Genomic DNA, 27,184 nt, shown 5'->3' on the forward strand with positions numbered 1-27,184 from the left:
AGTTTTCTTTCACTTTATTATTTTCATTGCAAACATTTCTCCTTATAGTGTCGGAGTGATTTCAACTGCACAGCTTTGAGTCTGGAAATGCAACTGCAAGCTTCTCAGCCCAGGACCGCATGCTAGACATCGTCATGAGATGCGTTTAATGGCTATAGGCACACGCCGTAGAAGCAGATTTTTCCGTCCTGAAAGATAATGTTAGTGTCACAGGTTGTTTATGTTGAAACTGCACTGACTATGTTCCAGGTTATTTACGCTGACACTGGCACGTAGCGTGGAGCGACCATAGCGATGGAGCGTTCACCTTTCCTGGTAACCGCAGTAGGGCCGCGTCTCTTCACCGCAACTAAGAAATGCTGTTGTACTCATGTTTACGTTGTTACATGTTCAACTGTATTTCATTCGAAGCCTTGAAGCCTCGTCACTCCTGTTGCTACCCGCCAACGGACTGCCCACATACTACCCTCCCCCCCCCCCCGCCGCCATGCTGAGCAGAGTTGACCCAGAGCTCGCTTTCCGCATGCCCGCACTCTCTCGTGAGGACGCCCCATCAGTCCATCGAATGCACATCGACATGGCATTCACAGCACAGTGACGCTACCGCTTGAGACAAGTTACCTCTCCACACTGCAGCCACTGCGGTGCTGTTGAAGGTGTCGAGCACATTCTTCTCCATTGTCCACACTACCAAGCTTCCCGCTCCGTACTCTCCGCATCCCTCAACGAGATAGACTCCCGCCCCCCTCTCCATCACAAAATTGCTTGGTCCCTGGCAGCATCCAGCACACCGACGCTCTGCCCTCAAGGCCCTCGTGGTCTTCTTGGACGCCACAGGACTTGAATCTTCACTGTAACGGGATCCATTAATGGGTACCGTTACAATGAGGATCTAAGCGGAGAATTATTTCAATGGGGTAGAGTATTACCCCGGCGATGAAACTCCCCACCTATCATCCTGAAATAAAGTTGTTGTTGTTGTTGTTGTTGCATTTCATACAGGGACCCGAACCGGTGTTTTCTTCTCTTTTCTTTCTTTTTCTGTCCGATTCTCGTTCGGGTTCAGTCGTATCGGTTCAGTTCGGGTCTAGACCCTTCTTTACCGAAATTGATATATCGGTTTCCTTCGGGTTCGGCTCAGGGAGAACCCCTCCCCTAAAAAAAGAAAAAGGCGGCCACCGGTCGGTACATTTACAGGGAGGAACCGTTACCTTTTTCGGTCCTGGTTTAACCGGTTCGTCGCCTGTAATTTTTCTACATCGAAGAGGGCTTTCCCTCATCGTACACAGTTGTGAGGGAGAAGTGTAAGATAACCGTTTCAGTTGAAAACACAAGACAAGTCATACACACATTTAATATTCATCCAATATTTTACTGTGTTGTTCTATCGTCGACTAATGAAAACGAAGATCGAAGTGCTTTTTAGCAGAGCACGGTCAGGGGGGATATGTTTATTAAGAAAAAGAAAGGAAAGGTCAGCCAGACGAGGGTCGGCTTGCTATTCCAAACAAAAAAGGAAAAGAAGGGAAGAAGGAAAGAAAATGGGACGAAAAGAAAAGGGGAAGAAAAGGAGAAAATGGGATTAAAGAATAAGGAAGAAAATGAAAGAAAGAAAAGAAAAAGCGAGAGAAAAGAAGAAAAGAAAAGGGGGAGCAAAAAGGAGAAAATGGGGAGTAAAGAAAGGGGAAGAAAAATGAGAAAACTGGAAGAAAAGGAAAGAAAAATAAGGAAAGAAAAGGAAGAACAGGGGGAGTAAAGAAAAGGGAAGAAAAGGACCTCTTTTGCTCCGGCAAAAAAGCCGATGTCATAAAAGACAAAATATTCTACTTGCATCATACAAAAAATAACAAAGAAATAAACAAACAAAAAGGCATGGTCGGTAGCACAGCTCATTTCATCTCTCAACCGGTTCCCGAACCAGTAACCGCACCATTTTTTGGGGGGTTCAGTTTCTGTTCTGTTCAGGACAAGCAAAAACATCGTTCGGGTTCTTTTCGGATCCGACAGGAAATAACGTTTACTTTCGGTTTTCGGCTCGCGTTCACTTCCGGTTCGGATCCCTTATTTTATTTAGACTGTTTTATTTAGACCGATATCGGCACTCATGTTCCCTGAAATGGGCCTCACAGTTATACTGGCGTCCTCTCCCTCTTTCAAACCCGTTACTTTTATTGCCCGTGCTAATGAGACTGGCACGTTTGCGCACCCACATCGTCATGGCCACCTGGTGGTGGAAACACGAAGCTACAAAATGCTAGCAATTGGCCAACGACGTGACTAAAATAAAAAGGTCCTTCGGCAGAGACCGAGCAGTACTTACGCCTTTTTCTCCACAGGGCTTGCCATCGAAAGCCAAATTGGTATGAAATGTAACTTGCTTCTGGTTATCCGAAATACTGCAGCAGTCGAAGATGCATGGTTTCTTTCTTGAATGGGTTACATTTTTTAGCTCGGGACTCTCGTATACCCGTCGTGTTGCTTCTCGCTATAACGAAACATGTATTAGGAAATAAAATATTTTGTGTGCCCGGTTTTTTTTTTTACAGTTTAACTATGCAGAATGACACCACATGGCAAACAAACACACTCCATGTTTTTGTATCTTTCTGAAATCTTATCTCCAAAAAGGCAGAGATTATAAAAATTGGGTCTCGCACTATTGAACTATCACGTCTTACGAATGACACTGTTGAACGCATTCTTTCGCAGAAAGGCTGATAAGAGTACATCATTGTAAACTGAAAAACGCCCTTATGGGTGTAAATGGCTTGTCCTATAACTCACAGCACTTTTTACACCGTTTGGTCTGTAACACCCTTTTTAGAGGGTGGATTCCGTGTAAAACACCCTTTGAAAGGGTGCTTTTTCTTGAAAATGCCTTCTTTTGCACCTTTTATACAGCGTTTTAGGGGGGCTTATACATACCCTCCTAAAAGGGTGTTTAAACGGTGCAAATGAAGGCATTCTCAAGAAAAAGCACCCTTTCAAAGGGTGTTATACGTCTTTACGTTTTTACGTTCTTTACGTACGTCTTCTACGTTTTGCGACTACGTACCACGCGTATTCACACGAGCGACATTCCCCCAGAAGCGGAAGATGCGAAGAGCGTCATAGCTTTCTGCTGTCACGTGATCGCGAGCGCTCAATGTTGTGTCTTCACGTACACTGCTAACCGTGAGGAATATCCTGCTGCACAGCCACAAGATATTCCTTAGGAGACGACAGGAAAAACGCGCTGACGGTGTCGTCTGCTAAGTGTCGTCTGCCACTGCTAACCATGGAGAATATCCAGCGACACAGCCACAAGATATTCCTTAGCAGACGACAGGAAAAACGCGCTGACGGTGTCGCCTGCCAAGTGTCGTCTGCTAAGTGTCGTCTGCCACTGCTAACCATGGAGAATATCCAGCGACAAAGCCACAAGATATTCCTTAGCAGACGACAGGAAAACGCGCTGACGGTGGCGTCTGCTAAGTGTCGTCTGCTAAATTCGCAATACGCCACTCAGAGTATTCCGCACCGTGTGACTGCTCAACACGAGACGGGACGGAACTTGGGCTCTGTAAGCAGTGTTTTCGCGTTTTCTTCCACTAGAATATTCCGTGAGGATGGCACTCGTGTGGCTAAACGGATCTACGAGGGAATCCCTCATGCTCTCACGTCGTCCGTCGAGAAACAGCTGCCCATATTTTTATTGTGGCTCCCCCTCTCGGTGTCGCTCATTATACTTTTCAAGTCCGTATAGCGTAAGAATATCGAGGAAAGATACTTGTTTTTTTTTTCGAGTCTCTTAGCTGATAATACAGCCATCACTGAAGAAACCCCGGTGTAAAGCTCTGACGTAAGAGGGACGAAAGCCTACGCCACTCCCATTCGTGTTCTCAAAACACGTGATCTCTTCCACTGTCTGCTCAGTGGTGGAGAGGCCTGATGTGACGTCACCGTGCTGATGAGTTTCAGTAGTCGCCTTCGATGCCTTCATTGCACGCCCTGCGCTAATTCTTCAAGTACACGATCACACCACTGGAAGTCATCGTCTGTCGTATCTTATGACGTATTATTGGAAAGAAATAGAATGAGGCTCTGAACGTACAGCGTTTCTTTCGTCTATATTAATATGACACATCATTATTCCGTAAGTATCTATCTGTGTAATGGACTCAGAGTTGTACGTAACGCATTAATAGTAATTGCGTTACTAGTAATCAATTACTTTTCAGTAATTTTTAACGTAATTTAATTTTCTGAGCAAGTAATTTTCCCAGTAATATGATTACAATTTTCGGTAATCGATTACTGAGTAATCGATAAATAATATTATTATTTATCGATTTTTATTAATAATATTAATAAAAATCGATAAATAAATTACTGAGTAATCGATTACTTTTTTAACCTTTTGTCACCAATGGCAACCCTTTTCGGCAAACCAAATCTGTTCTTCTGTTCCATCACGAGTTCGACTGAAGCAATGACGCAGAGGTCACTGTGACGGCCGTCTTTAGTCCACACGTGTTCCATACACACCACAGTAATGTGACAGTCCCTTACAACCGCGACCTACTGAGCAACAGTAAAATAGGTGACTGTATTGATAAACTGTGCAGGCTGAACATGACAGTAGTAACAGAACGAAGGGGATGTTTCGACGCGGATGTTTCGATGTTGCTTTAAATGTGTATGTAAATCTGTGATAAGCGCGCGTATGTGTTTTGTATGTTTCTTTCAAATGTATTTGTTAATTTCACTTATCATGTGTGTTAGTGTCTTATAATATAATTTGCAAGAAGAGCTGCATGGTTGCATTCATTGCAGGCTTGCTGGCAATTTAAAAGTAACGGGAAAAGTAACTCATTACATTTTTGGTGGAGTAATTTGTGACGGTAAAAAATTACTTTCCGCGCAGTAGTAACAGTAACTGTAATCAACTACTTTTTTCGAGCAACATGTACAACTCTGGTAATGGTTAACTCACACTGCAGAGGCCCCTGTCTCGTGGTTCCTTCAGCAAATCTCCAACTTTCTTGCAGTACTCGTCTTCGTTTGCAATCTTGCCTGGCAGGACGTTGTAGAAGTTCGATGAGACTGAGCTGTTGTACTTTTTGCGGAAACATTCTCTTGCCTGGCTACTATTCTTTCGTTTCAGCTGTCTTCAGTTGGCGGAAAAATCGACACGAATTTTTAGCGTTCAAAACACAAAGTTTAAATATAATAAAAACGGTAACTGTGCTGAATATTAGATGTCACTGAAGAGGTTAGCTACCTGGAGGACTCGAACCAATATCTTCTGGATTACCGGTCCAGGACTACCTTAGAAGTCGCCGGGGGAAGTGTGTTAGCTTAGCTCAATGGTAGAGCCCTGGAGAGGTAATCCAGAAGATGCGGGTTCAAGTCCTACAGCTGGCTAAGCTCTTCAGTGACTTCCTTCTTCCGTCTTTAATTTCTTCGGCGTTTGAGGCTTTGTACGTATTTGAACTTTCTATATGTGTTCCAGCCTCAGAACGTCTATTGTCTCAAGTAATTCTGCATTGTAAGTGTGGACGGGTTCTGAATTCATCGTTGTGTTGCGAGCATTACATAAACAGATTCGTGCGGGGCCAAGCTGTCCGACTGAACGAAAGTGGCATTTGCCTTAGAGTTTAGAGCCTTTCGTGACCCAAGTTCGCAGTACCGACTACCTTTCCACGAAATGATGTAATGTCACGTGAGTATCCCAGTCACGTATAGCATCTCTTTACCTATAACCTAAATATTTCACCAAAGCCGTGAACAGAGACAGAAACTCTACCTAAATGATACGATACAGAGGTTTTAAAGTGTTGCGAAGATTTACTCGATATATTCTTCGATGGGGGGGGGATATGTTTACTAAGAAAGAAGAAAAGAAAGGTCAGCCAGGTGGGGGGGAGGAAGCTCGGATTGCTATTCCAAAAAAAAGGAAAAGAAGAGAAGAAGGAAAGAAAAGGGGAAGAAAAAGGAAAGAGGGATAAAAGGAAAGAAAAATAAGAGAATAATGAGAAGAAAAAAAGGACAAAAGGGAAGTAGAAAGGGAAGAAAAGGAAAGGAAAAAAGAAAAGGAAAAAGAAAGGGAAAGGAAAAGAAAAGGAAAAGCAAAGGAGATAAGGAAAGGAAAGAAAGAACACAAAACGAAAACTGAAAAGTCACACACATTATTCGAGGTATGCCCCCATTTTTTACGACTAAAGAAGTGATATGACCACGCAGGTGATTTTCGAACCCCAGCTGAGGGCATCATATCGATCACGTGAGAAAACAGTTTGAGAGCTCGTAGTTGCCACCTAAGGAATGACGATGAAGCAATACCAGTGCACTTTAAGAATAAAAAAGAGTAAAACGCGGAGCCAATTGGAGCTTCTACTCCCCTAGTCTGCAATTACTTCCCATTTTAGTCCCCTAACCGAACATTTAGTCCCCACATTTATTTCCCAGGACTGCAAATTGTCACTGAACTTCGCGATTGGTCTCTTGAATGCAACAGTCTACGTAAATGTGTTCCCTTGGTCAATTTGAACGGCATAAGGCTGTATATAACTCAGCAAACATAGCAGTTTTCCAGCCGCACAGAGTAAGAAGCAATCAGCGCACCTTTCTTCGCAAATTGTGCCCTATGTATGGCGCAAGATTTTATATCACTCGATATATCACGGTTGACGGTTTGCTTCAATGTACTTTCATGCATGCACACGAGTTATGTACTTGGGACTCTTACAACAGCTCGTGAAATGCAGTCTCGACTCTGTGACATTCATTTACTCCCGTGCATTTACTCCCGAAAGGCATTATTTTTTGTGGCAACGCATTTATTCCCCAAAAGGAGTAAAAGCACTCTTTTTTTTCTTAGAGTGATGGTAGTGTGCTTAAGGCTACATGATTTACGCCTGTGTGGCGTTTTCTTTTCTGCAACACCAAGCTGACCAAGACCGTGCATACATGTCGACCTCCACTCATAGCTGCTGTTGTCATAAACATGATAGCTACAGCTATCGTGAAAAGTGTAAGTGCTATAATGTGGAATCTATTAAGTTATAGCGTTACTGTCAAACAGTATATTCCTCAGTACAAAGGAGATGCGCAACACTCACCTGAGAAATGTTCTAATGCTGTTCATAGTGCAGTTTGTGGGAAAGAATGGGTGACTCCGACCTCCCAGTCTCGAAAAATTTGGTGTGCACGATGCTGGTGCACCTAGCCTGAGAGTAAACAAACAAACAAACAAACAAACATGATAACATTAATTTAAATTCGGCTTTACATCGTAAATGCTAAAAAATGAGGCAGTGGAGAAAAACTCAACATTGGTAGTTTTTTTAAACGTTTACGTATGCTACCACTTTCGAGTCATCCAGATTGTCAGCGTCATTGTCATCGTCAGCTGACATGCCCATCGTCAATGTGTGTTAGTGGCGCCACCGTAGTATTTAACGGCGGTGCGCCACGTCGTAATCGTCAGTCGTCATTCATGGAACGTCCTACGACGACCTATTCGGCACCTTACCATCCTAAATTATTATGCATGCCTGTAAATACGTCTCATCATCATTAAACGTTTGTATTTGTTGCTACTCCGACTGCCGCATCCTTATTACAAGAGTTTGGCGGATGAAGATGTTCTTGGAGTGAGCCACGGCCCGGTCACCTTCCTTCCACATCTGGCGACCCAGGACAATCCTTTTCTTCATTCCCGCCTCACAAGATATGGTTTCCTCGATTCGGTTGTAAAGGCAGAACCGAAAAGGGGCATAATGTAAAAACCCCGAGACTAGGGAACACGAAGGGACAGACACAACACGAAGTCCCTTTGTGTTCCCTAGTCTCGGGGTTTTTACATTGTGCATCATCTTCACCAGCTCGCTTGCTTCCTAGCCATTTTTTCACCGAAAAGGTGTGCGCCATGGGACCAATGCATTACACCAAAGTAACAAAGTCTACTGTGCAAGGTACTTGAAAGGGCAACTCCCCCCACCCCTACCCGCCCCTTTTTATGTTAAACGCCTGGGTCACATCACACTGGTTCGTCCCCAGTTGGAGTTCGCTTAGGTCCAGCTCTCAAAGTTTAAACGTGCTTAGTTCATCAGGCAGCCACTTTTGTGCAAAATACCGCATGCGCGCGTGTTTAGTCCGGACGTACAAAATAAAAAAAAACACCTATAATTTGAAAATAATGTCATATGTCAAAAGCATAAACGTGCACAGTTGCCTGAGCAAACAGAAACCAAGAAACTTTGTGCACGATCTACCCTCCGATATATTGGAGAGATTATTTGGCTCCTTTTGGAGTCTACGTGCACTCCAATGAGACGAAGACTGGGTCAAGAAGTATGCTGGCAGGCTGGCAACCTGCAACATCCTGACGCGACGTCGTGAACGGGCGGCGGAAGTTGAGGCTCGTTTACGGCCGCCAGGTCAAGGCGCGCGCTTTTTTCATCTTCCCATCACAGTGGCCTTTCTGCGTCACCATATTGATCGCCAGGGTCATCATTCTCGTCATCTCTCGCCGGCGTCGTGGAAGAGGTCGGCATGACATTCTTTTTTTTTTTTATTTGGCTCGACGTCTCTCCCTTCCCAATGCAGGAAATGCGCGTCTATATTCGGCACCAGCTCACGACGTCGCGTCGGAGGTCGCCATGTTTCCCTTTCCTGCATGACCACGATGAACATTTCGGTGACGGGCCGAATGCAGGGCCCGCTCTCGTGCAACAACCTATAGCGCACACAGAAGGATGCTTCAAGTGCTTTGACGAAAAGCTCGGCAAAAATGCGCTTCAAATAAATTAGAAAGTATTATTCGGGAGAATTACGTGAAGTAAAATAGCAGCGGCATGTCCCAAAGGTTGTCGTCCCGCTTGTCGGTGTTAGCCAAAGTCGTAGCTGAAGACCAGGGAGGTGGTGAGTTCGGGTCTTACCACCGGCTGCGCTGTATGAGGTTTTCCTTGGGTTTTCAGAGATTCACCGGACGAGTGTCGACACAGTTTCCCCTGAAGTCGACCAGAGACGCATGCTAACCCCCCATCCCCTTCCAGCTGTCCCCTCCCCATGTCTCCACATCTATACGTCACTCATAGCCGCAGTAGCTTCACGGCGGTACCCCCAACAACGGTACCCAACGGCGGTACAACAGTACCCCCAAAGTGCCTTTAAATACCATTTAAGTACCGAAGACTTCAAATACTGCCAATCACTTCATCTTGCCATTGACTTAACGTGCAGGAAAACAACAGTATTCATCAGCACGGAGCTTCAACGTGGACGGTAGGTTGCAGACGACAATGAGGTTGTTTACTCACAGGTGTGCTAGCTGGAACATAGCGTTCGGCAAGGCGTAAAAAATATTCGCAATGTCGTTGACGAGAACCACCTTTTTTTCGTCGTTACATATTCCGCCCTCCCACGTGAGCCCTGAAAGTAGATAGAAGAGTGTTATTTTGTCGCTCCAAAAGCAATATCACTGTAAGACAGCGGAAAAAGAAAGAAAAAACTGGTACGCCGTAGGACGGCAGTGGAATCGAATGAAGGACAGCGACATGTGCCGGTGGCGTCTTCCGCGAAGTGAAGCCTCATGCGCCTCTGTACACCCTCGTCGTCAAACCTGATGCGCCTTAGGATAGCGGTGCACACTAAAACATATCACACCTTTTTGAGTGTGACGTTGGAGTTTCATAACTCACACCAAATTCGGTGTAAAGTCGGTAAGGTGTAAGAATCTACACCCTTTACAAGGGTGTAAATTGAAATATTTCTTACACCCCTTGTGGCGCAAAGTCGGTGTTTGATAACTTACACCAATCCTGGTGTAAACGCAGTGGGGTGTAAGAAACTACACCCTTTAGATGTATGGGCCGATGGTGATCTGTGCTTCAACTGCAAGGATGGGTACAGTCAAGAGCCATCAGAGGAAGCTGAGTTGTATTGCATAGCAGGCTACCATTATGCGTCCACAACCATGCGTCTGGTGGAAGTTAAATGCAAGCATTCATTTTGAATATATTAATTTATTCCTGACTATGGGCACTTTCACTCGGGGGTGGATGGCTGACATTGGACTCGAATGTGCATGGAAAGTAGCCTTATCGCATGAGATAACAGCCACTGACCCCCCCCCCCCCCCCCCTCTGATCAAGTGGACGTCCCTGTTTCGGAGGATGTCGCCCCGCAGAGGGTTGACGCCGCTCGTGCGTTTCCCAAACTTTTGTCTCAGCCGGTACACCATTTTTACACGAAGATAGGTGTTGCTATTTTGACTGTGGGGTGTAAACTGTACAGTACACCATCTTTGCGCCTGGATAGGTGTTCTGCTTTTGGCTGTATGGTGTAAACTGCAAAATACACCCCTTAAACGCCTAAATGGGCGTAAATGTTCTCAGTTTCATTTCATTTCTTCATTTCTCTTTCCCTTCCCTTCCTTCCCTTCCTCTTTCCCTTCCTTCCCTTCCCCTTTCCCTTCATTTCTTTCGTTCTCAGTGTGTGGCTGTAGGCGCGTTTACATGGGCGCGTTACGTCGACTGAAAGCAACAGTCGACTGATCGCAAAGATCGACTTGGGACGGTTTACATGGCAGGAAGCGATGCGCCTTAGTCCGCCGCACAATTCAGTCGACTCAGTCGATGACGGCGCCGCCAAAGCAGTAAAGTGGTTACTTTGCAATTGCATACTGTTTTATGAGTGTGTGACTTCCTTTACTGCGGCCATAAGCATTCAAGCCTTCTACCAACGGCCCAGTCAATAAATCTACACCTGGAACGAGTCTTGTTTTGGCTGCATTGCATGCTAGTCTGGCAACAGCCCCCACAACCCCCCCCCCACCCCCCACAAACACCATCCATTCGTCGCCATGTTTATGTTGCGGGCGGAGCACGGCGGCGGGCGCGGTTGTGACGTAGTGGAAACCGTCGGCACAGTCGACTTGCCTGGTTCACATGGCAAAGGTGAGACGACGCCAGTCGTCTATACAGCAACGTAGCGACTTATTTCTGCTGCGTCGACGTCCCCTTTAGGTCGATGTAGACGGGTTTACATGGAGAGGAGAGATCGACCTATCTCGCCCAGTCGACTTATGTCGCCTTCATGTAAACGCGCCTTATGTCGGCAGTCCGAGGCTATACCTACCCCGCTCCCCCCTTTTTTTTGTAAATTCCATTGCAAAGCTATAACGCACCGTACACTCTTAATTTTTTACACCTTTAGGGTGTATACAGGGGTGTAATCCAAAAGTGCGATAACTCACTCCCTTTAGGGTATAATATAACACCCTTTTCCACAGGCTACTGAGGAGGAATGTAGGGATGCACTGAGGAGGGTGTAGGCTGCGAAAAAGGGAGTTATATTACACCCTAAAGGGAGTGAGTTATCGCACTTTTGGATTGCACCCTTAATACACCCCAAAGGGTGTAAAATATGAAGATTGTAGAGCGAAAATATTTTGCATGGTGACTCCTGGTTGACGACTTGAAGGACGAGGCAGGATTACGAGCGATATTAAATATCAGCGATGACCAGTAGTTAACATTAGTTAAACTATTAGTTAAACTACCTGATTGTAGTTAAAAAGTACTTATCAACTACTTACAGAAATGTAGTGGCAATTACTAGTTAAACTACTATTTCGAGCAGTTAACAACAGTGGTTATAGGTTACTGCAGTCGTCAAGTACTGCCGATTTTGCCGCAAGCTTTACGGCACGATTATGCTTCCGACTTTTACCTTGAGCTACTTGTTTGATGAGAACGGAGATGCAGAGCAATTGTGCCTTGCATGCGTGCTAAATCTTCACTTTTATCCCTGCTTGTGATTCATATTTAGGTGCCCGAGGACACCGTAGAATGGGATTGGTGTTGTTGGACAACGTTAAGTAGTTATAGATGTAGTTAAAATACGTTGCAGTAGTTAAAGAAGTAGTTTTAACTACCTCCCTTGGAAAATAGTTGAACTACTAGTTAAACAATTCCATCGCGAAGTAGTTAGTAGTTATAGGTAAACTACCGTAGAAATAGTTAGTGGCCATCACTGTTTCATATAACCGCAATGCCCCTTTTAGAGAAGAGACGCCGGTATGTAGAAGAGAAAGTTTTCTTCCGGGCTCTGAGAAGAAAAGTCTCTGTGAAAAATATCGGCTGATCTCGTCCTGATGCTCTTCCCTTAACAGGAGTCTGTTTGTGGGAATTGAATCTTGAAGCAACAACTGCCTTCCTGCAGGAACAGAGTCACTCACACCAGTTTAGGAACAATGGGGCTTATAGCTTGCTACGCCATCTCAGATTTGACATTGAAGAGTAGAATCTACAGAACTGAGGGACATAGACTTTGCCCGCAGTCAAGATACTGACGCCAGCACTCCTGTGAAGACAGGTGAAGACAAGTGTGTGCAGGAACGCCATGCAGATGCGGACACATAAAGAGAGCGCTGTAAACTGAAAAACACTCTTATGGGTGTAAATGGCTCACTCACACCACTTTGTACACCGTATGGTCTGGAGCACTCTTTTTAGAGGGTGTATTCTGTGTAAAACACCATTTAAAAGGGTGCTTTTTCTTGAAAATGCCTTCTTATGCACCCTTTAAAAAACCTTTTCATCACTCTGTGCTCCACAATTTTGCCATTTTTACAACTTTATCATTGCCTTCTTTTGCATCCTTTAAACACCCTTTTTCAGCATTCCGTGCTCCACAATTTTACCATTTTTACAACTTTACCATTGCCTTCTTTTACACCCTTTACACACCCTTTTAGGAGGGTGTAAGATTGTTAAGCACCCTCCTCAAAGGGTGTATAAAGTGTGCAAAAGACGGCGTTTTCAAGGAAAAACACCCTTTCAAAGGGTGCCTTACACAGAGTACACCCTCTAAAAAAGGTGTTCCAGACCATACGGTGTAAAAAGTGGTGTGAGTTATAGGACAAGCCATTTACACCCACAAGTGTGTTGTTCCATTTACGGTGGGGGCAGCCAGAATGACTGGGTGAAACGGGTTAAGGTGCGTATACCTAGCAAAGTTCAGCGACAACTATCCTGTATGTGAGTGCCATCTATTTGAAAAGATTGCTGGGAAACTTTAGGAACACCTCAGAGGGCGCATCACGTGGTACGGGTTCAAGACATTACATCTCAATCCTTATCACGGTCTAACAACGACCTTGGCCAAATTCATTATGTGTCTACACAACGTGTGGTCAGTAGCAATTTCTTTTCATGCCATTAAATACATACTCCCTCAACTGAAACTACTTCTGTCTCGAATGGTAAGAATCATATCCACAAATATTATATTTCTATCAGCATTAATCGCGATGTCTGGCGATGCCTTCGGGTAGTGTTTATCGATACCTCAATAGACAGATAACGCTGCTGGTGTCGTACCTTGAGAAGTGTGTAAACCGTGGCGGCCGCGGCGTTTTGTGAGTACCTTCCGTCTGCAATATGGGACAAATAGCTAATATTTATTACAGTACTCAACTAGAAAGTACAGGATCATACTCACCCGCAAAAGACAAACACGATGTCTGACGAATTGAACTGCGGTCGTGTGCTGATGAATTTTACGATCGAAAGGAGACTTGCATGGGCGTCCACCTTGTCGTCAACCAAAGTAAGCGCAGGTGTAAATCCATTCTCCTATAATAAATACGGATGATGCACCATGTTCACAACCACGAGAAAATATCTGACACTCAAGCGTGAACCGCATGGCCCGAAAAGCGTCCGAATTCTTTCCGAACCGAATTCGGGACCGAACTTTTTTCGGAGAACAGAATTCTGTGCCGAATTCGGCCCGATCTGACCAAGCCAGATTTCTCCTCCGAAATGGGAAGTGACGCCAACCGAAAAAGTGCAAGCAACCAATGGCTATACAGCCGGAAGGAGAACCATAGCAACGATGACGTAGCAATGAAGTTGACTGTTGCCGTGTGTGTGCGACTTCTACTCCTATGAATACAGGGATTATCTCACTGACCTGGATGGTTGAAAGGCGATGCTCCCCAAGGCCAGAAGTCTTCGGCCGAAATTCGGAGTGCATTTCGGTAGCATGCGGTGATGCACAGAAAAAAGTTCGGTCCCGATTTCGGTTCGGCCAGTTTTCGGACAGTTTTTCGTGCCATGCGGTTCACCCTTTAAAGGTACTGTAAAGCAGCAGAGGCCGAACTTGATTTAGCGTGGCTATGCGATAGTCCAAGCCATCAGTACAAAAACGGCGCAAATTTAATTCCAATCGGTGGTGCAGTTAATTAGAAAATTAAAATTAAAGATTACGTGCAACACTGTATTAGTATTAGGAAGGGATCCGTACTCACAACCGCGTACTGCGGCAACCACGTTGCATGCGTATAACACTGGGCCCGACAGCCGAACAGCGCTGCGTTTCTTTTTGATTTTATTTCGCAAAAAAACACACTAAACTGGGGTCTCTGCACTCATATGGAAATATGATGATACGAAATAATATAGCCACCAAAAGAATAAAACGCGACAAAATAGTGCTGCATACATAATACATATTCCACAGTGTTGCCCGCTCCACAGAGGGTTGTTCGACACCAGGCGTCGTGCCTCTGCACTACGCCGGATTTTTCATGATAAATTAAAAATATTTAGAGAGCGTTGTCGGTCCTATGGTTCTGCATATGGGATTTACGAGCAACAAAGTCTCAAGCAATGTCGCCAGCATATCCTGCTTGTCTACTGCTTTACGGTACCTTTAAAAGATGTGGCGCTTTCGGTTTTTATGTTTGGGCGAAATCGGCCTATGTTTTTCGATGTTTATTGATTTTCACGAAATCGGCGTTTTCGATCGGTGTTTTTCTTGGCGTCTACATGGTTTACCCGACAGCTATCGGCGAATAGGAATCACAATGTAATTTCCGCACGACGGTCAATCAACATGGCGTTGTTCGCTGCGGTGGTGTTTTACGGCTAACGAAAAAGTAAACGGATTGATTGATTGATTGATTGATTGTAAACGGAGCTTTTCCACAACCATCGTATTCCTGTATGGTTTTCGGATCTGCATCAACAGCTTGCTGGGCACGTGCAACCATGTATCCTCTGTCGTGTTCCGAAACCTCCCTCCGTATTCGGTGTCTCTCGATTACAACCGAATGAGGCAGAATTTACCCGGCGTATGTTTTTCGGCGTTTTTCGATTAAAACCGAAAACGCGGAACCCTACATATGATCAAGCTCCAAGTCCCAGTAAAGGATCCTCCGAACCGTAATAAGTACACACCTAGCATGGATATTGGACTACACCAGCGATGATACATTCCGAAAAAAAGAAAGAAAGAAAGGAAAGCGCGCGCGGTTATGTTGCATAAAAATTCGATCTATATAGGCTCCGTGCGCTAACCAGAGGGCACGGCGAAAATCTGACACGCGCGCCACTTGCGGAGAAAACCGGTATGACCGAACTGACCGCTGACTGCTGTCGTGTGTTCCGCAATTGCGAACGCAGCAGCTAGCATCAAACTCAGATGCGGCTTCCGACCTCCTAAAGAAACAGGATCTTTCTCTTTTTGACGTACAACTGTACAACTTTAGATCAAGGAAGGCTTTATGAGTCCGGACACGTTTCTGAAGCGGAAGATGTCTTCGAACACCCGGGAGGGTACAGCGCGGTGATAACAACATGCCTTTTCTCAACTTGCAACAACATTTTCCGAAAAATGTCGAAGAACACTACCCGAATGCTTCTTTTTTAATTCGGCATATTTCGAAAAAGCGGACTGCTATGCGGATATGAGTATGGTATATACGCTTGCATTTATTACAGCAAAAGATGGCTTTTCCTTGTTTCCCTGTTTTGTACTGACGATAAACGGCACTGTTCACTTGGTATATTTCACTTTTGCTGGTTGGTTGTTTCCCTCACTTACAAAATAGGCATTGCCTTGCGTGTAATTAAATAGACGCCCGCATTCGGACATCCCGTCCGTCCCGACGGAACATAGCTGCCGAAAGAATCCAATTTTTACTAATCCATATAAATGTCGATAAACACCCCCTTAATTTGCTTGAAAGTAAATGCCGAAAACCACAAACCCCCCACGTATAATGAAAGGACACTGCGAGTGTAAAGCGGGAGCGGCCGGCAAATGTAAACACGGTGCGGCAGGCACTGGGGATATTCCTCAATCGGCACGAATTTGCGTCTGTCACCAATTTGCCGCAATGCCGGGGATAAATCCCAATTTCGAAAGGAAGGGAAGACTAAGAGAAAGCTTATTGTTTTCATCAGTTATTTTCTGCTACGATGAACCTTGTGTGCAAACATTATGCACAGCAGATGACGTGCGTACAGAAGTTTTACCTCGATGCTTTTGATACAAATGATGAAAGATGAAAGTCACTGAAAAGGTTAGCCAGCTGTAGGGATCGAACCCACATCTTCTGGATTACCGGTCCAGGGCTCTACCAATTGAGCTAAGCTAACACGCCTCTCCAGCGACTTTCGGGGTGCGTCATCTGGGGGGATGACAAACCAACCACTCACTCTCACTCACCCTCCTTTCACTCTTACATTTTTTGCTCACTCATACACACATTCATACGACGGAAATCGACGCAAGCGGCACCTGTTGAACAAGAGAGAAACTGTTGTTCTGAGGCTGGAACAAACATGGAAGGGACAGAAGGGACAGTCTTTGTTTGTATCTGTCCCTTCCATGTTTGTTCCAGCCTCAGAACATCAGTTTCTTTTTTGATACAAAGTAGTAAAACAAATGATATGCAGATTGCAAAAATGAAGACGTTCACATTTACTGCAAAACAGGACGCATCTATCACATGAGTAGAATTTGCAGGATAGATGATACTTCGTTGTCGCGCCAAATGACTTGTATCCAGCGTTGCCTGGCGCCGCGCTTGTACACTCGAAGAAAAAAAGGAGTACTTTTACTCCTTTTGGGGAGTAATTGCATTGCCACAAAAAATAGTCCCTTTCGGGAGTAAATGCACGGGAGTAAATGAATGTCACAGAGTGAAGACTGCATTTCAGGCGCTGTTCTAAGAGTCCCAGATACATAATTGGTGCGCATGCATGAAAATAATTTGAAGCAAACCGTCAACGGTGATATATCGAGTGATATAAAATCTTGCGCCATACTAGGGCACAATTTGCGGAGAAAGATGCGCTAACTGTTTCTTACTCTGTGTGGCTGGAAAATTGCTACGTTGTCTGAGTTATACAGCCTTATGCCGTTCAAATTGACCAAGGGCACATGTTTACGTAGACTGTTGCATTCAGGAGACCATTCGCGAAGTTTAGTGACAATTTGCAGTCCTGGGGAGTAAATGTCGGGACTAAATCTTGGGTTAGGGGACTAAAATGGGGAGTAATTGCAGACTAGGGGAGTAGAAGCTGCAATTACTCCCCGTTTTACTCCTTTTTTTTCTTAGAGTGTACAGCCGGGCAGGGAAACGATAAAACCTCATGCTTCCCTTGGTTCTCGGGGCTGCCAACGACGCAGCAACATGAGCCATGCGGGCCTGGGGTATACCAGAAACGTACTGGTCATTGCAAAAGTCGAAAAAAATCAACAGCAGCTGCGTACGGCAGGAAGGCGAGATCGGATTCGCCTTCAGTGCGGTTTCGCACCTCCTCGCCGCTTGGATGGCTTGGGGCGCTGTCGTCGCCCCCTCGAAACACTAGCGCACGGAGCCTCTAAAGCGAGAAATTGCTAGGGCAAAGTAGGCAACCCTGTCACACGGGCAGTCCTCAGTGACCATTGAAACAATGGAGTCTCCACTCTGTGACCTTCATTTACTCCCATGGATTTACTCCCGAAAGGGACAATTTTTTTGTTGCAACGGATTTAGTCCCCAAAAACGAGTAAAAATACTCATTTTTTTCTTAGAGTGCACATCCGGCGCATTCGAGTTTCTTCCCCTGCCCTAAACAGGACATGCATGCTGGATGTACCCTCGTCCGACACAAGGTACGCCCCCTGAGAAAATAGTGCGAAAATCCCTTTTTAAACAGAAACCGTTCTTGAAGAGAACTAGCTACATCCTGAAGAAAGAACATGTCGTCTACTACGGTCAAACCATACCAGTTGATGGAGCAGGACGCCTGCGTCAATGAAACACACGCGATCACATCCAGTACCCTTACTGTACCGTGCTAGCTACCGTCTAATCCGTAAGCACCGAAGGCGGGGCAGGGGGCGGGGAGAGCTAATCCCCATCACAGCGTTGGAAAATGCTGGTCTGTAAAAGTTGCACTAGATGGCGCTGCGTTCGTTGTAGTGTCACCAGGGCCATTGGAAGGCTCGGTCTGGTCTCACCCCCACCGTCTTTCAATTTGTCAACTGATCTGAGGCCGTGTCCACGTCATGTTGTCGCTAGACCCAAACTGCACCCCACACTCTCTCAAAGCTCTTGAATTAACCCCTCATAATGAGCATGCGCGGTAATCACAGAGACTGCGTTACCGTTTATCGGACGCAACTGACGCTGCGGAACCGTATGCTCCTTAAAGAACGATAACTATTGAAAATACTTCCCTGAGTCCATCAACCTATCATCACCTGTTCTTACCTGTAAAATACAAAACGAAGAGAGCGCATTGGTTAAAACTAGGCATGGATCGAATCGAGAATTTTACGAATCCGGATCCGAATCCGGATCCGGATCCAATAAAGGTTCTGCGAATCCAGTGATCTTACAAATGTCGAATCTATCGAATCCTTTCATTGAAAAGAGCCGAAAAAGCCAGAAAAAAAAATTCTGCCGAAAAGTATCTTGAAGCAGAGCATGGAAAGTTTGTGTAATGAGAAACAAACTAATACCCCTGTCAGACGGACTAATTTAGTGCCACTTTCAGCGAGTGACACTTGCACTTAGTGTCATTCGTGTGCTGTCACACGACATCTTTTAGTGACACTCGGCAGAAAGTGCACTAACGATTTAGTGAGTTCCCCAAACACACTTCACTTCCCTTCGGCTGACAAAGTGTGTAGCCTCGACGGCAGGTTTTGTGGCATAGCTAAAAATATTGAGAAAAAGTGAGGGGTCCCGACACCACAATATTTTTAAACGAGTATTTTCAACAGCGTGTTTATTTTATTTAAGTACAGTACGAGATGGTGCCAAAAAAACATGTCATTACTCTCGTTAACAGCCTATGACAACTTCGCGGTCTTCGCCATCCGGCGGCGGCCATTTTTGTTGTGGAACATGTTTGAGGCCAATTTGTTTAATGTTGAAAGAAGATTAACAGGAGGTGTTTCTAAATTAAAGAAAAAAAAACATTTTGAGGAAGGTATTGTGGAGCGCGCCTAAATATTTCGCTGCCGTTTATTCTTGTCTATCGTAATTGCCCATCGCTGCCATAAGTGACACCTACTTAAGCCGTGTAGCAAGCACGTAGTGAAAGTGACATTCGCTGGTTGGAGTGTACTACACGAAAATGACACTAAATCATCCAATCATCCCGTGTGACAGAGGTATAAATAATAGTGCAGTTTCAGGAGGAGCCATACCCGTATAGTTGTTCCTAAACGTAACTTATTTAACGTGTCGTTCAACGACCATACAGGAAATACGCAAGTTCTCGAGAATGAATTATTTCCATAAATAAACTAAGCAAGTATTAGAAACAAAACCATGTTACTTTTAATTTTGTAATGTAGCAGTTCTGCTATGAAATCTTCCAGTCTAGAGCAATATAAGCAAACAGAGAAGAAAACACCCGTCTTTCAATGAGGCTTTCGGAGGACTCCGGTTAATTCCGGCACATTCCTAGTTAAAACTAAACATACTGGACGAAAGGCAAGGAACACTCGGACGGAACACACGCTTCTCCTGTGTGGGTGTGTTCTGCAAGTTTGCTCCTTGGCTCGGTACGTTCTTACCTCATTGTACAACCTGGCAACCTCGAACCTGATCCTCGGATTGGTGATGCGTGCAAAAATGAGGTTGATCTGAAATTTCAAATAATGACAAGAACGTATATTAGAATCTACACTGTAAACGGGAAAACACCCTTATGGGTGTAAATGGCTTGTCTTATAACTGACACCTCTTTTTACACCATATGATCTGGAACACCCTTTTTAGAGGGTGCATTCTGCGTAAAATACCCTTTGAAAAGGGTGCTTTTTCTTAAAAAATGCCTTCTTTTGCACCCGTTAAACACCCTTTTAGGAGGGTGTAAAATTGTTCAACACCCTCCTAAGAGGGTGTAAAAAGAGTGCAAATGACGGCATTTTCGAGGAAAAGCACCCTTTCAAATGGGTGTTTCACGCAGAATACACCGTCTAAAAAGTATGTTCTAAACCATATGGTGTAAAAAGAGGTGTCACTTATAGGACAAGCCATTTACACCCATAACGGTGTTTTTCAGTTTACAGTGTGGCAGATACACTCTAAAAAATAAAACTCCTTTTTAGGTGTGATTAGGGTGTATTTGAGGTGTATCAATTACTTTGCTCCCTTATTACACCCTAAATATATTTTTTTTCACTGCAGACGCAGGACTTCTCTTGGCCTCACCGTAATACCTTCAACTTCGTCGCTATGTTGGTGGACACTTTTATGTTTTGTATTGGGGGGTGGGGTGGGTGCGGTGACCATGTAATTCTTATTGCGGTGCATGTAGTGTATTATAGGTAATACAAATAAAGATTAGGCCTGTCATTTTAACCATTGTGTTTTTGTTGCCCTCGGCATAACACCCTTATTGAAGACTGTACTAAGTAATAAATTAGATTACTTTCTGGGTACGTACCCACCGTGTGAATAATGCAATATGACTGATACATACATACAATTGATACATGTATGATTCTGTGGCGTTCGGTTGCTTACCGCATTGAAGAACACAGCGATATACCGCCTCCTTAACGTTTGGTTACTGAAATCAGCCTGGAAGATGTCGTCATAGGCGACGAAAACTTGAAATGTTATCTGCTTTGGGAGTCCACCCGTTCCACCTGTGAAAGCATGAAAGGAGAAAGGATAACTCAGATGTTCTAGGCCTGATCTACTCAGTAATGTGATGATAGAAAATAGCTGTTCCCTGCAGGGCCGGACTTCGGTGCCCCTCTGCAAACTCCATGCGGCCATGACCCCCCCCCCCCCTCCGTTTTCCTTCTTCTTCATGTTTTTTTCTTTTTTTTACGTAGATGGTTGAAGACCCATACGGCAAGCATAATAGAAAAGTGTCTTCTGATTTCTCACGCACCGTGTCCATGTTGCTCCAAGTGCGTTGATTTTTTCGCTCTCTAATTTTGCTTGAATGGTTCGTCCGTGGCAAATTTCATCGGAATTTCCACGTTTTGACTACGTGTTTCAAGGAGACACGCTATTTCATCCTGTCATAATGTGTCAATGGGACGCACAAGAAGATAGCCAGAGGCCAACGACAACAGGATGACCTTAAACGGAGACATCGGAACGAAATGGATTTCAAGCTTGCTGTATTCCCACAATCATTTTAGCACGAACTCGAACACAGTTGGGAAATATCTCACTTGAAAACGAAGCTATAATCATAAAAACGACTTCGGAAATTTGTAAAATTCTGGCTCCCACAGTGCGTCGATGGACGTAGTTCTTCTGGACTTCCCAGCTGAACTCTGGATGTCTAAAGGACATATGTGGTTTACGTAGTAATGTGATGATTTGGCTCTCCAACGGCCGTGATGATTGGAATGAGGCGAGAGAAAAAAAAAAATACATTGCTTTCTATTGACTCAACGGTGAAGCCGCACGAGAGCGCATGGAGAATAAATTCTTTTGTTCTAAAGATATAGTTCATAGATAGCTTGTGTTCCGTGGTTTACTGGCAATCTCTGAAGCTCTCTTTAAAGTACCCTATTGTTTCTTTTCGCCCACGTGGCAGCGGAGGTATCTTGATGGCAGTGATGGAGGATAGTTTAACTACATGTAGTTAAACTACATGTTAAACTACATGTAGTTAAACTACTAGTTAAACTACCTGATTTTAGTTTAGAAGTTGTTATCAACTACTTGCAGAAATGTAGTGGCTCCCAGTTAAACTACCAGCAACTCCCAGTTAAACTACTATTTCGAGTAGTTAACTACAGTAGTTAGGTTACTGCAGGCACAAACTACTTCCTATTTTGCAGCGAGCCTTACGGCACGATTGTGCTTCCGACTTTTACCTCGAGCTACTTGTTTGATGAGAACGGAGGCGCAGAGCAAATGTGCCGTGCATGTGTCCTAAATCTTCACTTTTATCGCTGCTTGTGATTCATATTTAGGTGTCCAAGAACACTATACAGGGTGTCTTTTTTTTAGGCGATACAGATTTTTCATAAAAAAAACTATCAGCGTTATAGACACGCTGTTTTCACTTCTATCATCTCTGGGCCGGCGGACGTTCTTGGCCATCTGATTACTCAACCGTCAAATCACTAATTACCTAAAAATCGTTAATTAACTTTTTAATTATGAAAGCTACGAAGTTGTCCCAATGAGAACATCTGTTCCTTTCAGTGACCTGATATCGCAGCCGTTTTCAGAACAAAAATCCGTTAGGTAGATCGTCCGCAAAAAATTCGTGAAGACCTTTTCTTTCTTTTTTTTCTTCATTTCGCATCTTCCGAGACGCGTCTTTCCTTCGCCCCCAACGATGGTGAAGGAGCCTCATGCGTCGAAGATGATCTTTAACTTGCTGAAAGAAAACAAAAACACCTGTATTGGGCGACGCTATCGGAACTGCCCTTATCTTGGGCTGCATTTTCTGTTAATCTTTTTCCAGGACGCAAGAGGCGACAGTGTGCTCTTTCTCCCTCTCACATTGGGGGTGAAGGAAAGACGTGTCTCCGAAGATGCGCATTGATCAAAATAAACATAAAAAAGACAAAAATGTCTTAGGCAAATTGAGGCTTTGTTTGTATCTGTCCCTTCTATGTTGTTCCAGCCTCAGAACATCAGTTTCTCTCTTGGACAAAAATGGTGTTCCTTCACGATTTTTTTTGCGGACGATCTACCGAACGGATTTTCGTTCTGAAAACGGCTACGATATCAGGCCACCGAAAGGAACGTATGTTCTCATTGGGACAACTTCGTATCTGTTGTAATTAAAAAGTTCATTAACGATTTTTAGGTAATTAGTCATTTGATGGTCGAGCAACATTTTGCCAAGAACGTCCGCCGGCCCAGAGACGATAGAAGTGAAATCAGCATGTCTATAGCCCTTATAGCTTTTCACGAAAATCTGTATCACCTAAAACAAGACACCCTGTAGAATGGGATTGGTGTTGATCCACAACGTAAAGTAGTTAGAGATGTAGTTAAAATACGTTGCTGTAGTTAAAGCAGCTTTAACTACCTCCCCTGAAAGGTAGTTGAACTACTAGTTAACCCACTCCATCGCGAAGTAGTTACGGGCCATCACTGCTTTGTGGGTTCGGTATTTGCGCACTGGGGCGTCACCTGCGATCATCTTCGTCGGTGACGATCATCGGTCGTCGTTATACCCCGCAAGCCATGGACGTCTAAGGAATGTCCTGTAGATATCCCAAACTGGATGGTCGGGTCATTGTAGAGAGCCCGTAGACGTCGCATGTACGTCCTGGAGAATATGGTTTGTCCCACTTTTTTTCACATCCCACGAACGTCTCAGCGATTTATCTTTGGGATATTTGGATATTCACAGGATGTTCTCAAATCCTTGGGTTTAGTTAATATAGTTGCGTTCCTTCAGAGATGTTACACTGTAATCCAGTGTCATGCCACACCTTCTCGTGAGATATGTGAAAATGCTTTTGTCATTTTATAGCGGTCTTTGTGGCAGTGCAAGGTTCATCAGAGTACAGTACAACACTGCGTGACCAACATATGTGCCGTACCTTGCACTATGCTTGAAGATATTGCGTTGGGCGCAGGGGGAAACAGCAGTAACGTCCATTTCCGAACTGAATAAAGCATATGCTGAACTACAAATTAAGTTTACGAGTTAAGTGTGGTAGAGTGCAAACCGTCTGTAACGGTGAAGAGGATGGGTCTTCGCGACACCCGTGCATCTGCATCGAGTCAAAGTATACCCAAGAGCATTCCAGATACGCCTTCGTGTCAAGCACTGTGTTTTTAATTCAGGTTATCGTCTCTATACTACGATTGATACGCGTATTGATCTTTCGCCTTTGGGCCAGGGTCTTTCGCGGTGGAGGGAGGCGAAAGGGAGCCGGTCCTTCATATTTGGAGAAGGGCCCCTTGATAACGCGGTCCGCCCCTGGATGGGCCGTGTCTTTGAACGCGCGGCCGATAACAAGGTCGTCGGGGCAGTACCGCTTGCGGTGCTGTTCCGGGAAGATCTTTTCCTGATCTATACTATGATTACCTGCTGAGTGGATCTGTAAAACGAATGTTTCCTCTGTCGCATGAAGAGTGATACTTTGTTGTCGCTCGCGTGGCGGCGCCGCTATCGATTTTGTCGCTTGTAGCGGGTCGCTATCGCTTGTCGCCTGTTACGTGGTCCGCGCTTATGATCGGCGTACACATGTGAACAGCTGGAGAGAGGACAGCAGGAAGGATTCGTATGCGTTAGCCTCACGCAATGTATCCGCTCTGAACAATGACACAGCAAGCCATACAGTAAAGTTTGGCTAGGGCTATAACCAGCGGAAACTAAGACACAAGATCGCGAAATGGAAGTCCAAAAGCAGCCATCACCACGAGAGGTGGTTACCTCCTTCTACGCAACTAAAGGATATCAAGTTCGGCACTTCTATAGTTCCTGGAATTTCCGTAACGAAAACTTCAGACATACCTGAGTTCGGATTTCCAACAGCAAGAGAGAGAGCGCAAAATATAACGAGACACGTCTTCATTTTCTGGACGGCTCTGTTCGTGTTCCGCTCGACAGCTTCACGCTCAATACCCAGACATGGCCGTACCCTGACATGATATGACATTTCAGTAACAATAGAGTACAGCAGATTTCAGCAAACACCAGATATGCCACGGGTTAACATGTTTCAATTTCTTTCGGACAATGGAACAATGGTGTACAGTTGGATTAATTAGTACGATATAACTGTACAAACTTTTCTTTGAACTTTAAAGCATAAATTAATGTTTAATTAACGCGCATATGCAAATGAAAGGCTTCTTGCTCACAATATGACCCTTTCTGCGTTGCGCTGTTTTCTTCCAGGAATGGAACAATGCTTGGCATTAACACGTACTCTGTGTATTCTGATTAGTGATGGCACGAACTTTTTGCAAACCCACGGTTCGGCTGTCAACCTACTGGTTCGCAGGGTTTGACGAACCTTCGAATTTCTTGTCAGTTTCGCAAAGGTTCGCAAAGGTTTGGAGCTGAATTTAGCGGATTTTTTGGTGGGGCCTTGGATGACAGGTAAGCGAAGAAAGTCGTCCCAAAACCAGAGCCCACTAGGGTTCTGGCTTCGTGGTAAACGAAGTTTGTGCATTTAACGTTTAACTGTTAACAGTTTTGCGTCGTTCTCCTTACGTGCTTTGTTTTTCTTACCGACTGTCTGTTTACTGTGCCAAGGTATATACGTATAAGAATGCTAGGTGGTGCAGTAGTAGGCGCAGGTATAAATTTCTGTTGCTAGAAAAGTACAAATCGAAGGAAAGTTAACTGATTTATCGAACATACCGTACATGAGGCCATATTGTCAGATATCATTAAACCTAATTAAGCCTTGAGTGGCGTACGTTGGACTGTTTACGTTTCCGGGCAGGTCACGCCAGCGCAAGCGCAGTGAAGTCGGACTTTTGCGAACTTTTTTCTGAGAAAAGTTCGAAAGTTTCGAACTTTTGCGAACTCGAACCTTGCGGGGTTGGTGACATCACAAGTTCTGATGCTTCAACAACGACGCAGTAAGACGTGTAGCTCTTGAGTTATTGGCTGCAAAGTTATGGTTCCGAGTTCGCGTGTATACGTTTGTTCCAGCCTAACAACTATTTCGGACATGTTCGTTCCAGTAACGTTCATTCTTAGGGTCACTGCGTCACATTTGAAACGCCCAGGTTAGTTGCCTACGGGTTAACCTTAAGCAGGATCTTCAAATGCGTTCTTTCAAGTTCATAGCCACTTTTTGCGAACTGGTTCCCTGCTGCAGTTTTGGAGGACAGAACAGTGTCGCCACACCTACCGAGTTGTGTGGAGACCTGCAGCGGCAACACATCGGCAACAGCTACAGATCTACAGGTTATGTCGAAACCTACGTATTTTTTGAGTCAGTGGTGAAGCAATATCCTCAGCGTGGCCAACAGAAAATATACGAATATACAGGACAAGCAGTCAAGTTGTTGGATATTCGTTTGTAGCGGGCCGTGGACAATGACGAAGATGGCCACGCGCATGGAGCACCTGCTTGAGTTCCACATGCGCGGCCATGGAGATAGGCCATCGTCATCGCCTCTCCGTGGCATACCGTCATGGTCGGTCGGGACTCATGCAGAGGAAGACTATCGTTATCTACACGTTCAAAAAATGTGACGAATGTGTGTGTTTGTAATTTCACACCGTGTTAGGAGAATTTACTGCAGGCAAAGTAACCCTGTTTATTCTCTACCAGATGTAAAACAGAGGAGAGAGAGAAAAAAAGTCGAGGTCGTACCAAGTGGCTTAGAGAAAAATAAAGAGCCTTTCAAAACCTTTGAAAAATAAACACGTATGTACACCCCCTGTTAAAAATATATATCCCAGAATGTACGCTTAAAAATCAACGCACAAAAATTATCGCCGAAATATCCCTGTTTAAATAAAAACGCTAAGGAATCCATGGTTAAGAATGTATCGTTAAAAATAAATGGTTTCAGAATCCCCCCAAATCCACCCTACAGTTGCTAGAATCATGTGGTATGGCCAAAATCAAGGTGAACTGCGAGCAAGGGGGGTTAAACTAACCTCATAGGACCAAACTAGACTAAACTATCCCAAACTAACCGAAACCAAACAAAACTAACCCTGACCTAACCCGGGGCTAATTCCAATGAATCCGCCTCCGTGCTAGATGGTAAGGGGATTTTGAAACAGTTTATTTTTAATGGTGGATTATTAAACGGTGATCTCTAAGCGGGGATAGTAAGCGGTTTATTTTAGAAGATATATTTTTAACCGTGTATTTTTTAAGCGGTTTGTTCTTGAATTTTTTATTCGTAAGCGGTTTATTCTTAATGGTGGATATCGCCCCCCCCCCCTACTGGGTTGCTTCGAGAAAAATAAAGAGCCCGTCT

General features: G+C 44.6%; 2 protein-coding genes across 2 annotated transcripts in view; both read right to left on the bottom strand.

Moving 5' to 3' along the window:
* Nucleotides 1–27,184, bottom strand: part of LOC135379071 (uncharacterized) — a 59,570-nt gene continuing 32,386 nt past the window's right edge. Inside the window, exons 6-9 of the mRNA XM_064612325.1 lie at nt 7,104–7,211; nt 4,976–5,150; nt 2,321–2,485; nt 1–188 (exon numbers count right to left, since the gene is read on the bottom strand). Of these exons, the coding sequence (XP_064468395.1) occupies nt 153–188; nt 2,321–2,485; nt 4,976–5,150; nt 7,104–7,211 (484 nt within the window). The 3' untranslated portion in view covers nt 1–152. The remainder of the gene's footprint in view (nt 189–2,320; nt 2,486–4,975; nt 5,151–7,103; nt 7,212–27,184) is intronic.
* On the bottom strand, nt 9,845–24,861 carry LOC135379181 (uncharacterized). The gene is made up of 6 exons (XM_064612425.1): nt 24,744–24,861; nt 20,813–20,937; nt 19,858–19,926; nt 13,492–13,625; nt 13,371–13,423; nt 9,845–9,879 (listed from the first exon to the last, which is right to left on the bottom strand). The coding sequence occupies exons 1-6, from the start codon at nt 24,802–24,804 to the stop codon at nt 9,845–9,847; spliced, it is 477 nt and encodes a 158-aa protein (XP_064468495.1). The 5' UTR covers nt 24,805–24,861.

The sequence above is a fragment of the Ornithodoros turicata genome, chromosome 1 (genome assembly GCF_037126465.1).
Source record: "Ornithodoros turicata isolate Travis chromosome 1, ASM3712646v1, whole genome shotgun sequence".
Classification (NCBI taxonomy): Eukaryota; Metazoa; Arthropoda; class Arachnida; order Ixodida; family Argasidae; genus Ornithodoros; species Ornithodoros turicata.